This window comes from Arvicola amphibius, chromosome 3 (assembly GCF_903992535.2).
Source record: "Arvicola amphibius chromosome 3, mArvAmp1.2, whole genome shotgun sequence".
Lineage (NCBI taxonomy): Eukaryota > Metazoa > Chordata > Mammalia > Rodentia > Cricetidae > Arvicola > Arvicola amphibius.
In genome coordinates, this window is record NC_052049.1 from 145,503,494 (window position 1) to 145,519,145 (window position 15,652).

A 15,652-nucleotide genomic window follows, 5' to 3' on the forward strand; every position below is an offset into this window, starting at 1 on the left:
TCAGCAGAAGACAAGTAAGTGGTTGCTAACGTGCTGCTCTGCACTGTGGTTTTCACAATTAATCCTGGAAAGAGAGAAACGAGTAACAGGGTGGAATGTGGATCAAAGAATACACATATATGTTTATGCATGTATGTATATCTGATGCTGAATTCACAAGAAGTGCTACATGTAAGCAGAAATGATTATTTCTAGTAGAATACAAAGGTCTCCTCTGAAACTCCACTCAGACATTGTTATCTCAGGCAGGGAATATATGCTTCTTGAAAAATGCTAACTATGCTCCTATTTGGAAATTATTATTTTACCATGGACAACAGAAATCAACAAAATTGAATTTTTTTCAAAATTGTTCAGACAGATGACACACAGTTGATTATATAGAAAGCTAATCTGATTATCAGAGGATTCATACAATGCCATGGTTGCGTGTTTCTGTGCATGTGTGTATGTGTGTATATGTGTATATGTATATTATGTAAGTATATGTATATTAGTGAGTATTCATGTGCATGTGTGTACTTGAGTATGTATGAGTTTATGTGAGTATATGTCTGTATATGTGTGTGTGCATGAGTGTATGTGTGTATATTTGAGTGGGTATGTGCATGTATGTATATGTATGTGCATATTTGTGTATCCATATGTAGATGTATGTGTACTTTGTGTTAGTGTATAATTCTATGTGTATATGTGAGTATTTGTGTGTAAGAGTATATATGCCTCTGTATGTGTGTGTGATAAAATACGGGTAAAACATTGCATCAAATGCCCTAAGTTCTCTCACTGCACTGTAAATTACATCCAGGCCAAGTAACTCCCAAACTTTGTGCAGACTGTCAAGAAAAAAATGAAGTGTTTCATCTCACATTAAATCATGAACCTCATGATGCAGCTCTCTCAGAATCATTGTATCACACACAAGTTAAAGCTCACATTATAACATTGCACTATTGAGCCAGAAAATGTGACCCAAAGTTTTAGTAACTGAAAACATCCACGGAGACAGCTCTTTAAAGCAATTTTCTTGCTTTTAGTTTTTGTGCATTCAAAATTAAATTGCTAATTTGGTTGGCATGCCAACGCCACTGGTGAAGAGACTAACCGTGCAGTGCTACACATTTATACATTTCAATCACTGGGGGACACTTAGTTTAAAGCTGGCTGAGGTGGGCCTAAGGGATGACCCAATGGTTAAGAGCACTGGTTGCTCTTCCAGAGGACCCAGGTTTTATTCCCAGCACACACATGGTAACTCACAAGGGTAGGTGACTCCAATTCCAGAATACTCAATTATCTTTTGGCCTCTATGAGCATCAACATGTACCCGGTACACAGACATTTGTACAAGCACAACAATAGATATGAAAAGGAATCAATGAATAATTTTGAAGCTGGCCAAGGCCTTTGTATGACAGAGATCCTACATTCCTCTGGTCCAGGACTGAGTGAGGGGAAGGTCAGCATTGGCCACACAAGTCACTGCTGATGATTCTGTCCTTTGGCCAGCACTGCTGAGACCTGGGCTCCAAAGTAAGTGCAGTTGTTCTTGGGGTTAGCTCCTTTAAGATGATCCTTAGAAATCATGTAGCAAAAGGCATTAGGTAAGCCCAAATATCTTAATCTAAGATATGAATTAGATAGTTAAATTTAAAATCTCTTAGGTACAAAAAAAACATGACTGGGTCAAAAGTTGAGAGAATGTGACAGTAAGAAAGGCAAATTAGCATCTTTAGGACTAGAAAGTAAAGTCAAAGCATGACACATAATTCTTCGTTTGCACTGGGCACATAGCTAGAAAGTTATGATCTCCCAGGCACATGGTCATAAGATGACAATTGTTTTATAAAAACAGAAGGTTTGAGACGGTGGGACAGATCTAACGGGAGACCATCAAGTCCAGTTGGAATGGAACTGATGGAACAGGGGACCAAACTGGACTCTCTGAATGTGGCTGACGGTGGAGGAGGACTGAGAAACCAAGGACAACGGCAATGAACGTGAACTCTACAGCATGGACGGGCTCACTGTGAGCCTTGTCAGTTTGGTTGCTCACCTTCCTGGACTTAGGGGGAGCTGGGAGGACCTTGGACTTAAAATAGTGAAGGGAACCCTGATGGCTCTTTGTCTTGGAGAGGGGTGGAGTGGGGGTATGGGTGGAAGGGAGGGGAGGGAAGGGGGAGGAGGAGGGAAGGAGATGGAAATCTTTAATAAAAAAATGAGGAAAAAAAACAGAAGGTTTTTCTTTAATCTGTCGATGTTATATAGATAAGTAAATAATAAGGCAAGGGTTTGGAAAAATATATGGCTTAAGAAGTTTTAGAATGTTGTTAAATTGTTTCGCAATGTGCCAATGCTAGTAAGACATCCGCCGTACTAAAAGCAGACAGTGACCTTCATTCATTATTTGTTTCCTTTAGAGGGGCTATGTCTATCTTTCACAAATGTAAACAGTTATCTTCTTTTATGAGGGCTTCCATATATTCTATATCTAACTCAAAATTGTTCTTTAAATCTTACCCAGTGGCCTAGTTTTAAGTCTTGTCTTCAGGGTTATGATACTTTCTATTTCAAAGAATCAAATTGTAGCAGGACTACAAGCCCTCCAGAGGTGAAGGTATATGGATCTCTCTGAGTCTGAGTTTAACCTAGTCTACATAGTAAGTTCAGGTCTGTGAGAGAAACACAGTAAAACCCAGTCTCAAAATTAAAAAAAAAAATAATGGATCCCATTGAAATCCCCAATTAATCCAGGCTATTGTCAAGGTTATTGGTGGCTCTCCACAGAGAGTAAGTTCCTATTACTTATGACAGCACCTACACAACTCATTGAACATGTACCTGTTACCTACCTATAGTGCCTTCACCACTACAGACTACTAATCACAATGCTAGAAGGTACTATACACATTCTCAAAGGAGAAAGGAGAAACCCTAGTTATACAATAGTGACTAAGATTCTAGGTGTGCAGGTCCAATAGTAGCACAAAGCTTGTTGGGGAAAAAAAACAATATCTGATTTGAGTTAAAACCATTCCATGAGATGGAACCCATACCCAAAGCTGCTGAGAAAGCCAAGAACCCAACACCACAGAACTAGGGGGAAACCAAACATTACTACTGTTCTGTTAAAGGAATGTAGCAATAAAATGAATCCTAATGGCATCCGCCATCCTTCTCAGAGAAGCTTCTCCTGAAGCAGATGGAGACAAATAGAGACCACAGGCAGACAGTATGCAGGAAGTATGAGCTAGAGTCCTAAAGCTGAAAGGAAAAGTAGACATGCACACCCCATCCCTGACGAAGAAGCTATCTCCAATTGATAGCCACTTGCAAATAAAAAAACCTTTTTCTCCAAGGGAGTCTCAATGGGGAAAGAAACACCTCTTTAAGGATAGATACCATGCCCAGCAGTAATGAACTCAACAGCATCTTTGGAGGTACTTTGTCTCATAATGTTAAATTAAGTCAGGGATGATTGCTCTTTCCTTCTTTCTTTTCTTTTCTTTTCTTTCTTTCTTTTTCTTTCTTCCTTCCTTCCTTCTTTTCTTTCTTTCTTTCCTCTACCATACATGTCCTTATTATGACTACCAGCTTTGTGTTTTTTATGGGATTTCTGTGTGTGTGTGTGTGTGTGTGTGTGTGATCATTTGTGTCTCTGCAGCTATATATATTTCTTTTGATTCTTGTTGAGTTTTTTTTCTTGTTTGGTTGTTTTGTCATATTCCAATTAGTTTTTTATTTATCTTATTTTTCCTTATGCCAGTTGATTTTCTAACGAGACAAAGAATGTAAATCCAGATGGGAGGGGCAGTGAGAAGGAATGGGGAGAAATAAGGGAAACTGTAAGCAGAATATATTGTAAGAACAAAATCTGTTTCAAAAAAGGGGGAAAACAAGGTTTCATAAACATATACACAATGCAATAAAAAAAAGTTCTATCAACCCTATGCTATTAGGAAATTTAAACCAGTGTTTTAAAACTAAATTTTATAAGTTCTCAGTTCATTACTACTACCTGAACTGGATGCTTTGGTTTTTCAAATAAACATCTAATTTAACCTTATTTTATAGCAACACTGATAGTGAATAGATGTGGCATAAGTGAATTTGAGTCAAACATATGGTTTGAAACACAGGCAATAATATTTTGTTTTTTAAAAATATTCATTAGAAAAGAACAAAATTTCTTCAACCATCCTTCTATTTGGGTACATACACTCTGGTCCAAATTTTTATTTCCGTGTAACTTGTCATCATTATACTAAAAGTGGTGACACACATGACAAGGTTACTCTCCTGACCGTATAAAGGAAGTTTGTTGCTCAATAGCAATGTCACCATCCAGTGGATCATAAGAGCACAAGTCCATGCAAAACAACAAGCAAAATACAGATTTTTCAACTCTTATGAATGGAATTAGCAAATATTCCACAATGTATATAAGAGAAGCGGAAACTAGATAGCACAGGAGGAGACTTAGAGACAGAAAAATTATAAAGTCCTTTGTCTAAATTAATGTTCTTCATTTAAATGCTGGACAGAGAGTGAGAGAGCACTTAAACCAAATTGCTAGGCAATCAGTAGAGATTTAATACTGAATTGTGCCTAAATTTCCCAGCTATTCCAGTAGACTGACTTCCCTCAGCCCTCATTTGCTTGCTGTAAAACGAGAATAACAAAAGCACTTAAGAATATTCTGTGACAAACGAAGCATGTGGTTTTTCTTTACAACATACACTATGATTTCCATAAATTGTTGTGTATAATCTTGTCAGTTCCTGCAAGAGCATATGGAGACAGGTATTGTACCATACCCATGGAAGACCAGTTGTACCATTTTCTAGTACAGCAGTGTATGCATGTGTTAGAGGTAATGTAAGTCTCTATAAGTATATACTCAAGGAACCAAAAATACCATCCTTAGTGGATTACTTTAAAGACAGCCAGAAATGTACCTAAAGGCACTAATATGGACCACTCACAGTATACCTTTACATTTTACACTATTGTCCCTGCAAGAAGCCTAAAAGATTTTGCACAATAATAGCTTCAAAATCTGTCCAAAGGGGGGGGGGGGGCTATAAAAGCAATTGCCTATCATGTATATGGCTCTTGGTTTAATTATTACTATTACCCAAAATATAATAATGATGATGTTGACATTTATTAATAATGAAAATGCTAACAATAAATAAATAAATGTCATCAGGAATAAGGACATACACCTCTAATCCCAGCAGAGATTAGAGGATTAAGAATTCAAGGTCATTTTTGGATAGATTAAAAGCTTCAAGACCATCCTGAGCTACATGAGACCCTATCTCAAAGTAAATAAGTAGATAAATATAAAAAGCATATGAACCCTCATCAAATTACATAAACTGTCGTTTAAACATAAAACAATAATCCAGATTTCAGGTTTTTCCCTAAACTGTAAAATAGAAATGTTACTTTATGAAAAATGTATAGTATATCCTGAATTGTGAAAAATATACCTTGAAAATGCTGTGGAGCCAGTTCTAATAGACACATGTACAAACACGAGCACACCTAAGGCTCAGGGAACACTGGTAAAGAAGGAGCAGAAAGACTATGGAACAGTTTGCTGTGAGACTGGGTCTCCTAGTAATGTCAGAAGCTACACCTATGAAGTCTCACCAACATGACTACCAAGCATGAGCTGAATGGGAATGACATCAATAGACACAGAAAAGAGGAAAGGGGAATGCAAATGCAGCCCTAGCCCTACATAAAGAACTACGGACAGGGTCTGGAGTGATTGCTCCGTGGTTAAGAGCACTGACTGCCCTTCCAGAGGACTTGGGTTCAATTCCCAGCCCCCCACATGGCAACTCAAACCTGTCTGTAACTAAGTTCCATGGAATCTGATACCCTCACTCTAATGCACATAAAATAAAATAAATAATTTTTAAAAATAAATAAACAAACAAGAACTGCCCACAACTAAGGAAACCTAAAAGTCAGAAAAATAGTCTTCCCAGGGAAGAGCACACAGGTGGTTATCTGATACTAAGTGGTCTTCCTAAAATCATACATACAAGCAACATTATATAGATTGTGAAAGTTATGTTTGGGAATACATACACACATATATGAATTTAAAAATAGCAAGGAGGAGTATGAGGGATGGTTTGGAGGGAGAAAAGGAAAGTTTTATAAATGTTTCAATTACATATCATCTCAAAACTAAAATGCTGTGATTTTATTAATATTGCCAGAATTACTTCTAGAGACATAGATCTCTGTACCTATCTTACATTACCTCTTTAGAATCAAGAATGTCATGTTCAGGAATTGCCACCATGGGATGATCCGGCTTCACAGAAAAGATGCCCAGCTTGTGATCAGGAACCAAAGGTGAGAAACAGATGTTTAGATTTCATTCCAACATATAATTATATAATGACATCTAATAGTTCACTGCAAACAGTAGTAGATTTTACCAGCTGTAAGCACTGGGACTTAACTGTCATTTCAAATGTACAGGAAGTATTTGGGCAGATGATGGGTATTCTGCATAAGACCACATCTTACTTACTTTTCTGTCACACGTCAACTCTAATAAGCCTCAGCAATACAGCAAACACTGTCATTGGTTACTTATTTTTCCTAGAAAAGAAGCTAAGTGAAATTGATGTTTCAGACCTCATAAGCTAGCCCCTGATAAATATCACTCAAAAGCAAAAACAACAACTCATGTTAGACTCACAATAAATATACATATGTCTCAAGACAGTATATATTTCCTGGGACAGTAAAATATTATACAATGTTGGGAACTTCAATAGTGTCAAAACACAGAAACTTCATAAATCATGTAATTCACCAGATTAATATTATTATAATGTAATGCCACAGAGTAACATTTAACAAAAAGGGAGTTCTTCCCATGTGTGGGAATGTTTCTTTTTATTGCATAGATTTTCTCAGCGCTGTGCATACCATTAAACCCACTAAGGTGGATGAAAAGTCCTCAACATACCACTAAAGGCCAGACTGTGACACAGAGAACTTGTGCTGAAGTTCAACTTCCCACCATTCCTCTTTTGTTTAAGACAGTCTCACTTCGGGTGGTCCAGAACTCACTCTGTAGCTCAGGCTAGCCTTGACCTCATAGCAATCCATCTCCCTCAGCCTCCCAAGTGCTGGAATTAGAGGCATAAACTACCACTTGCAGCTTCATTCATCCTCTTTTGTGTCGCCTTTATTGCTCCAAATTTAAGATTCTGAAATCATTTGCCAGGCACATTCCTTTCTGTTAGAGGCACCTCTGGGTGACAGAAATGCCTGCACCCCTTCACTTTCAACACGGTCCTGCTTGGAACTAACAGTGAGACAGCAACTTCAAAGAAAGTTCAAAGCCTGTAAGTGAGGCAGTCCCGGGGAGCGATTGGCCCAAGCTTCTGAACAGGCTCAGGAGTTGTGTCCCCCGACCCCCGCCCCATGCCACCCTGGCACTTTCTCAGGCCCCTCTCAGTTCCAGTAGCTTTAAGGAACTGAGCCTGCTTTTATAGAAAATTCTATCTTCACTGAATTCTAGGTCTTGACTCTATCCCAGCTACAGATCCTCTGCGCATCCCGACGTCAGTTTTCCTCGGTGCAACCTCTTGAAGAGAATGGAGTCAGTCCCAGCCCTAAGTCACAGTCTGGGAAGCAGCGGAAAACATCTGCTGCCACATGGTTGCATGGTGTCCAGGACACTAAGCTTGACTCAGGGTCAGTCCCCGTGTACTGTTCAAACTTCCAGCCTGAGTAATCGGCCCTGGACACAGCAGACTCCTAAGTATGCCTAGACAAGGTGATGCAGCGTTTATACGACTTTCCACGATTTTGAAATCATACATTTCATTATTCTTCTAATTTCCTAATACTTACAAGAAGAATCAACCTGAAAACTTTAGACTTCAGAATTCCCTAAAAAGCATTTTGATGAGATTAAAAAGGCAACGGAGGCAACCGAGGCAGGAGGTGGCGCCTACATTTATATTCCTTCCCTACTTTCCAGCAGAGGCCCTCATTAACTTAGATCAAATACATTATCACTTCAATTTTCAAAACCTGTGTAGTGATTCCCTAATGAACAAAAGGGAACAGTAACTAACTGATCATAAATAATTATTAAGCCCTAAATTACTTCATTTGGCCTGAGAATGAACTTTCAGCAGAGTAGATTTGTTCTTCCATTTACTTCAAGACAGCTGAAGTCTGCTGGCATCTTATAAAGTTCATGAGTTAGTCATATCGAATCATTTTATACTTGTGCTAAGTCACTTTTATGTGTTTGTTCATTAAGTATTGTAACAGGAGAAGCAGGCTGCTTGTCTTCCTGGCAGCCCGGCTAGCTTACACCCGAAATAATCACACAGAAACTATATTCATTTAAATACTGCCTGGCCCGTTAGCTCTAACTTCTTATTGGCTAATTTTTACTCTTAATTTAACCCATTTCTTTTAATCTCTGTATCACCACATGACTGTGGCTTACCAGCAAGATTCTAACCAGCATCCATCTCAGGCAGGAGATCCATGGTGTCTGCCACTCTGCCCTTTTTCCCAGCATTCAGTTCTGTCTACTCCACCTACCTAAGTTCTGTCCTGTCAACCAGGCCAAGGCAGTTTCTTTATTTAATTATCCAATGAAAGCAACACACAAACAGAAGGAACTCCTACACCAAAGTATTTTGATGTTTTGTTTTGTTCTGTTCTGTTTTGGATTTAGGAAATCTCTTCACTTCATAGGCCACACGTTCATCCAACTCTGAGCCTCCCATTTCAGCCTCTGGAGTACTAGGATTAGAAGCACAAGCCGCTACAGCAGTCTCTTCATTTAGGTAGCGCATGTCTAACCCTGTTTCACAGTTAAGTGAAAGCACCAAGACAAGAGTAATGTATAGAAGAGCCAGAAGTAGAAATGGCGAACAATGACAGGGTCTAGAGACAGGGCAATTGGAAGAAATGTGAGGGTCGTGTCCATCAGAAGCCCTTTGGGTACTGTGAGCAAGCAAGGGGCACACGGTAGGAAAGATCAGCTTCAACAGAACCCACTGTCACTGTTGACACAAGTATCAAGGCTGCCTGAAGACATTTTAGAAATCCATTAGAAGTGGGGCAGCAGGGAGAAAGGGAGGTGGAGGAAAGGAAGAAGGAATTTCAGATGAACATGTTATCTAGGAAAAGACAAAGGATCGCGGTTGAGTCAATGTGTCTTTCTAGGATTCACAGAAGCAAGAAATGAATGTGCTAACTAGGGTAGGTTATCTGGGAAATATCAGGAAGGAATAAATAATAAACCCTCTGCTGAGTGTAGCGATCTGGGAAGAACAGAGATGTTGAGTGATGAGAGCGATACAACACAGCAGAAAACTCTTAAGGGGTCAGAACAGGAACAAGTAAAAAAGAAATTCATCATTGCAACACAGAGAGAAGATGCACATGGTGGGATCAAGGGCAACCCAAGCTTCACATGTAGCAGTAATGTTCGTAAACGAAAAACCAAATTACTATTTTGCCTCAAAAATAAAAATAGAGCTGACAAACTACTGTTCCCACCTCAGCATTATTGAACGTAGGACAGTGTGTGAAGGGGAACATGCAGGTGAGATGGGACACGTGTATTTCCATCTCAGGTGGAAACTTCGGTCTTGGGTTCAGGAGAGCAGCTGAATTCGACCTTTGAACACTCACTGCTGCCGTATTTAAATAGCATACTAATTTGCTTTCGCTACACTTGATCAACTGTCGGCAAACTAGCACAAGACATTATAAAGTGTTGACCGCCTGTGGGCTTTCGCAAGCATGCTGCTGCTTCCCTGGGAGGCCAAATGACCTTGCACGAAAAGACAAAGAGATGAATTCTTCCCAGGCCATATGGAGAAATGAGAATGCAACAACTCAGAGGAAAACGTTTTGCAAACTGTAGTAATTCTGTCCAAATTACGTAGATTTCAGGCCCGTGATACTCGTGGAATAGCTCCTGTCTGGAGGTGGAAGAGTCTTTTGACTGCCAGAGACCCTAAAGAGGTTTTTTTTTTTTTTTTTTGCAGGAAGTTTTAACACCTTGAACTCATCAAGGGAAGACAGTGTGTTCATAATTTCCTTTTTAAGATTGCTTTTCCAAGTGCATCCCCAATCTCTTACAAACCCTCTCCATACCATGCATCTAGAGAAACCTGCACCTTCTCTTTCTCTACACTTAGTAGCTCAAGGTAGAATGTGACCTTCATAATAATACCTCTAGAAAGTAGCTGTGAAACTCTACTGCAGCAAGAACCACAGAGTCTCTTTCCTTATTACACGGCTGTTGAAATGAGACAGCAAGTCCCTGAGAGTCCTGAATTACGGGCCATTCATCTGTAAGCTGCTTGTGCCTGGCAGACAGCTCACCCAGCACAGAGAACAAATTGATATGTAAAAATAAATTTAAAAAAATAAATCACATTGTAGAGAGAAAAATTTCTTGTTTCTAAAGCCAAAGAGTTCCAAACTTGTGAATTCTTGGGATTAGTTCACTGCATTCTCAAATGTCTCACATGAGGCCTCACACAAGGAGCACAGCAGAGAGAACGACAGGTGAGTTCCCCTGGACTCTTAATTATTCCTGTGCTAAAGGAGACGTCATTTGTCACTGGTGAACTCCACAGATGCTCCCTAAAGCTCCTTATTGCTGGTTTCTCCAGAACTGTTAAAAGGTCTAGCCACAAGGTTTGTATTTTCTGGGTCTACAAAGCAGCCTGCCTCTGATAGAAGTCACTAAAGGTTCCCGTGGCAACACAGGTAGGAAAATCCTACAATGAGAGGGTCAGAGGTCAGGGGCTATTTGCCATCATACTTAAACTCATAAATCTGATTGTGTCTCTGTTTTTAGAGATTTGCCTGGCCAATCAAAAAATCTGGGGCTTTAGTCTATGATTTCAAACATTCCATGGTGCAGAGAACATTCCATACATTTCTCATATGTGCACAGGAAGAGGCAAGAGAGCCATGAGACTACATTTCTGACAGCTGCTGCTCCTGCCTTTCAAGTGAGAAGTCCATGACCAGCAACCTCCGATGAAAAGTATGCACCATGCACTGCGCAGGCACACCTCCATTTGACTGCACTCAAATGTCCCAATCAATTAACTTACATGACAGTTGTATAATAAAACTATTGGCCATGGATCTTTCAGATTTTATACCTACTAATATGCCAACCATATGGCTAGATGTTGTGATCACAGCAGTGAATATTATCCTGACCCTGGAGATTACAGTCTAGTGGGAGAAATAGATGTGAATTATATTATTCTATATAAATAATACAATTATTCTATGATATTATTATAATATTTTTATTAAATTCCTATGTTAGTATATTAATGATTAATCATATAACAACTACATAATCAATCTATAAAATTAGTAATACAATAATACATTATAATATGATATAATTAATATACTAATATGATATTGTTTGTGTTCACTATATTATATGATTAAATATTAATTATTACTATAATGGTAATTGAAAATAGAATAATGTATTAGGAAATAATTTTCTGAGTGTTGTCAGGGTTTATTACTAATAGACCTGAGCCAGTCTAGAGGGATATGAGGGAAACTCCTCAATGAACCAAGTCACCTGCTAGAAGCCAGGAACAGGAAATGTGCACACGGATCCACTCACTAAGCAGAAATCGTAATTACGATGATTGGAAACCAGGGAGGAAATTCAGTGGGATGCAGAACACGAGTGATTGAGAAAATGACAGGAGAATGGCTGCTCGGATATTTGCAAGCACTGACCCCACTTCATAGTCGATGAGTAACCTCTTCAATTTGCTAAATGGGCGAGCTGTGTAAAATGGGAGTTCGTTTCCTTTCCCCCAAAGACTACAGGCTGCTAGATGATAGGCCCTGCCATATCCTAGCAGTTGTGCATCCAAACAATTATGACTCATGATTCCAGCCCTGGGGGCAATGCGACAACATATCAGGGCTCTGGGTTTGTCTTTATGAAAATCAGTACATCATATGTCTACACTGAAAGACTGGCTTCTGTGTACTTCAGGAAAATGCCACTGCTTCGAAAAGAGAGCCAGCTACATGTCCTAAACATTTCATTTGATGTAGCAGAATCATAGAAGTCAAGATAGGAAACATAAGTAGCTTAACTAGTTCTTGCATTTGAAAGAAATGAACTTTTGGTGGTACCCAAAGGTTTAAAAATGTGTCTATCCACTGATACCCTATATGACCTCTCTTTGTGCCTCGGTTTCCTCTTTCTTAAAGTCTATCGCAGGCTGCAGGTGCTCATTTAATATTTGTGAGAGTTTGTTATCTATCACTACCAAAATAATAATAATAGCTACTATAAATAATTTGTCAACTAAAATAAAATACTGACCCTAATGGAACTATACTAGGAATAGGGATAGAGAACTGGTTTAAGAGAAGGCAGTAGGGGGTAATAATTAAAGTATATCATGTGCATGTATAAAAAAGTTATTGTGAAGGCTATTACTTTGTAAAATTAATATATGTCAATTAAAAAAAAACACTAGGCCCTAAGTAGATGTTCTCAAGTCTCTTTTGCATCTGGCCGATTTATTGTTCCTATGATTCTTTAGCGATATCCTATTACTTGATAAATGACACAATCTCTAGATGAAAGCTCTTTCCTTTTTAAAGTGTCCAGTTCTGAGCCATGGCTGAGCTAGAAGTTCCAGTCATAAGATGAAGGGAAGGAATCCCTCTGAGAACATGACCTGAAGACTTAATATCTGTTTTTAGTTCTCCCGCTGTCTCCTTGTTTGGGCCTTTAATAAACACTATCAAATTTTATAGAATTCTGCTGGGTACTCCATGGGTGTTGTCTGCTCAGTTGATGACATGTTGACACATATCATTTTAATAAATGTTCATTGTTTTATGTGCCCACAGAATTCTCACTGATGAGTTTTGATAATTAGTTTTATCATTTTCCAATCTCAATTCTTGAAGTACAGTAAGAAAACAAGTTTTCTGTTCTGGTCTCAGCAGCAGATATGAAAACTCTCCACATAGAGTTGTTTTATTCTTTGCCTTTCTGCTCCAAGCTATGAGGTAAAACTCAGGACATTACCTTTCTCCAAAGACAATACTCTGTTCTCTAAGGGACAGCTTCTAGCACAATGGAATGCTTTTGTCCATGCTATACTTAGGCTGTGTGAAAATAAATTCCATTTCCTTTTGTTTACTCACATTTTACCTGGAGTTGTTTCCTTCTCAGGCAGATAACCACTTCCTCAGGGGATGACCTGCACTATTCTCTTTATCTTAGCATAGAGTTTCCAGGCAATAATAAAAATTGAGCAAAAGAAAATCTATATGCCAACATCATCCTAGGGTTAAAAATGGATTCCAGAAATTGTGACTGCAATTGAATAGGAAGCATATTTGCTGCTCTTCTTGTCTGTCCTTTAAAGGCACAATTAGTCGCTTAGAATTACACATAAAATATTATTTTCAATCGTTTTTATACCCGAGTGCTCTACTACAATCATAAACCAAGTATCTATTTCTTCACAAAGTAAATATTGTTAAGCTGACTTCTCCCTATTCTTTATCTCTGTATCATACAAATATTACTGTTTTATTCCAGGGTGACCTATAATATAAAGTAAATGGATCTATATTAAAAGTCTCAATTACAGAAACTTTCCAGTCCTATTTTCTCTCCTTACTCTCAATGTAGATTTTTCTTAACTGACAACAAATTCCCTGAAAACTGCAGGAAATCAGTCCCAGAGCTTGGCACCTTGTCAACACCTATAAAGTGAGGTGTCATGGGTATTTGCAATAGTCTTATTTAGGAAGAATCATATGAAATGATAGATTCAGGTTATCTCCTATCGCTCTTCATTGACTCATATCAGGTTTTACCCGGGTGTCTGCTAAGGCCTCCTCTCCAGCAGCAGCATTGAGGATGAATGGAGCAGTGCTGGAGAGAAACAGTGTATATGAATGGGTAATAGAAAGGTAAGCTAAGGATAATGTGAGTACCAATAACTGAAGGGTTGCCTTAAATAAAGTACGTACCAGCCCTGACTTGGCATTAGACACCCACTCCTCCATTCATATATCTCCATGCATTGCTTCAAACTGTATTTAAAACTTATGTAAACTCTAGCCAACACCTTACTAAAGATAATACACCTTTGAACTGTCAGGACACCAGGTATCCCTTGTCGCTACAGACCTTTCCTTAAGTGTATTTTGCCATCAGACACTGCACTTTGGCCTTGAATCCATTTGAAAGAGTCTAAAATTTCCCATTTGAAAAAAAATCTGTCTTCTTCTACCTTCTTCTATTTCTATGCTTTCTCTCAAATCAAAAAACAACCATGTGAGCTTTCATTCAAACTCAAACCATAAGTTAAGTAGGGTGTTTACTGCTTACAGACATCCTACAGGAAAATTTCACGTTAGCATTAGGTTTAATCAATCTCAAAGAGTAAGATCCATAAAGTTACAATAGAAATATTATGGGCTGAGGACACTAGCTCAGCTGATAGAGTGTTTGCTTAGCATGGGTGAGGCCGTGGGAACTAGCACCACATACAGCAAGCCCAATGGTTCATGCTAATAACTCCACGCTAAAGAAGGAAAGGCAAAAATTAAGTCAGAACGACAAGGACACCCTTGGACACATAATAAGTCTGAGGCCATCCTGGGGTATATGAGGTACCTGTATCAAAACCAGAAATGTTTATAATACCACATTTGTCTAAGGTATCACACAGAATTTTAACACCTGTTAAAATTTCATTCAGATAAGGACCATACGACATAAAGTGTACAAAACCACAGAATATTTGCCAAAAGGAAGCTCCTTAATAACTTCTTTGTATTAGTTTTTAAAAAGGGAAATGCAGAAGGATATTAAAAGAAATATAGGAAGTAAGGGCATAAGATGTATATATACATATAATTCAAAGACAGTTGACTTGCTGAAGTGAAATGCCTCCATCCAGGTCTCACTGAATTGAGAAACTGCTCACCTAAACTGATGCCACCAAAAGTATTGCCTGAATGGGGCTCCTATTTCATGTGTAGGCAAGTTTCTTTTTATGTCCTAGATCCATCTGTTTATGAGTTAGGCCAAAGCTGGCCTTTTCGTGAAAGCACATTTGTTCTTTCTCTCTGCCCCCTCCATTTAAGACTTTTTTCTTGCTAATAGTATGCATTTATGAAGAACATTTATTCAATATCCTAATAAAACTTTACAACTTATTCTAGGCTCCTTCAATCAAGAACCTGATCTTAGTGGCCATAAGAATTAAGTCCAGGTACATGCTATGAAGTGCAAGCTCTGCCTCCCATCATTTCCCCTATGAGTAAGGTATAACTGCTGCCATATGCCTATGGCTCCACACCCACACAGTACAAATACAGGCAATGGATTCCAGGGAGGGATGGTGTGTTATCTATGAGAGTTTTAAAGCCTCATCTTTCTCAAGTCGACTTTGCCTCACTAAAAATGCTCTCCTGCCTGCCTCCAGCCGAGTATCTCTCTCCAAATAGCATTTTTTAATATTAAAGAAAATTTTATCAAAAATCTGGCAAAATAAATGTCAATTTAAAACTAATCAGAAGAGACAGGGAG

The 15,652-nt window shown here is 38.6% G+C and overlaps 1 protein-coding gene across 1 annotated transcript in view; it reads right to left on the reverse strand.

The window, feature by feature from the left end:
* Positions 1-11,010: 11,010 nt before the first annotated feature.
* LOC119809421 (muscular LMNA interacting protein) overlaps positions 11,011-15,652 on the reverse strand; it is a 122,405-nt gene continuing 117,763 nt past the window's right edge. The window contains exon 13 of the mRNA XM_042054727.1: positions 11,011-11,118. Within this exon, the coding sequence (XP_041910661.1) occupies positions 11,011-11,118 (108 nt within the window). The remainder of the gene's footprint in view (positions 11,119-15,652) is intronic.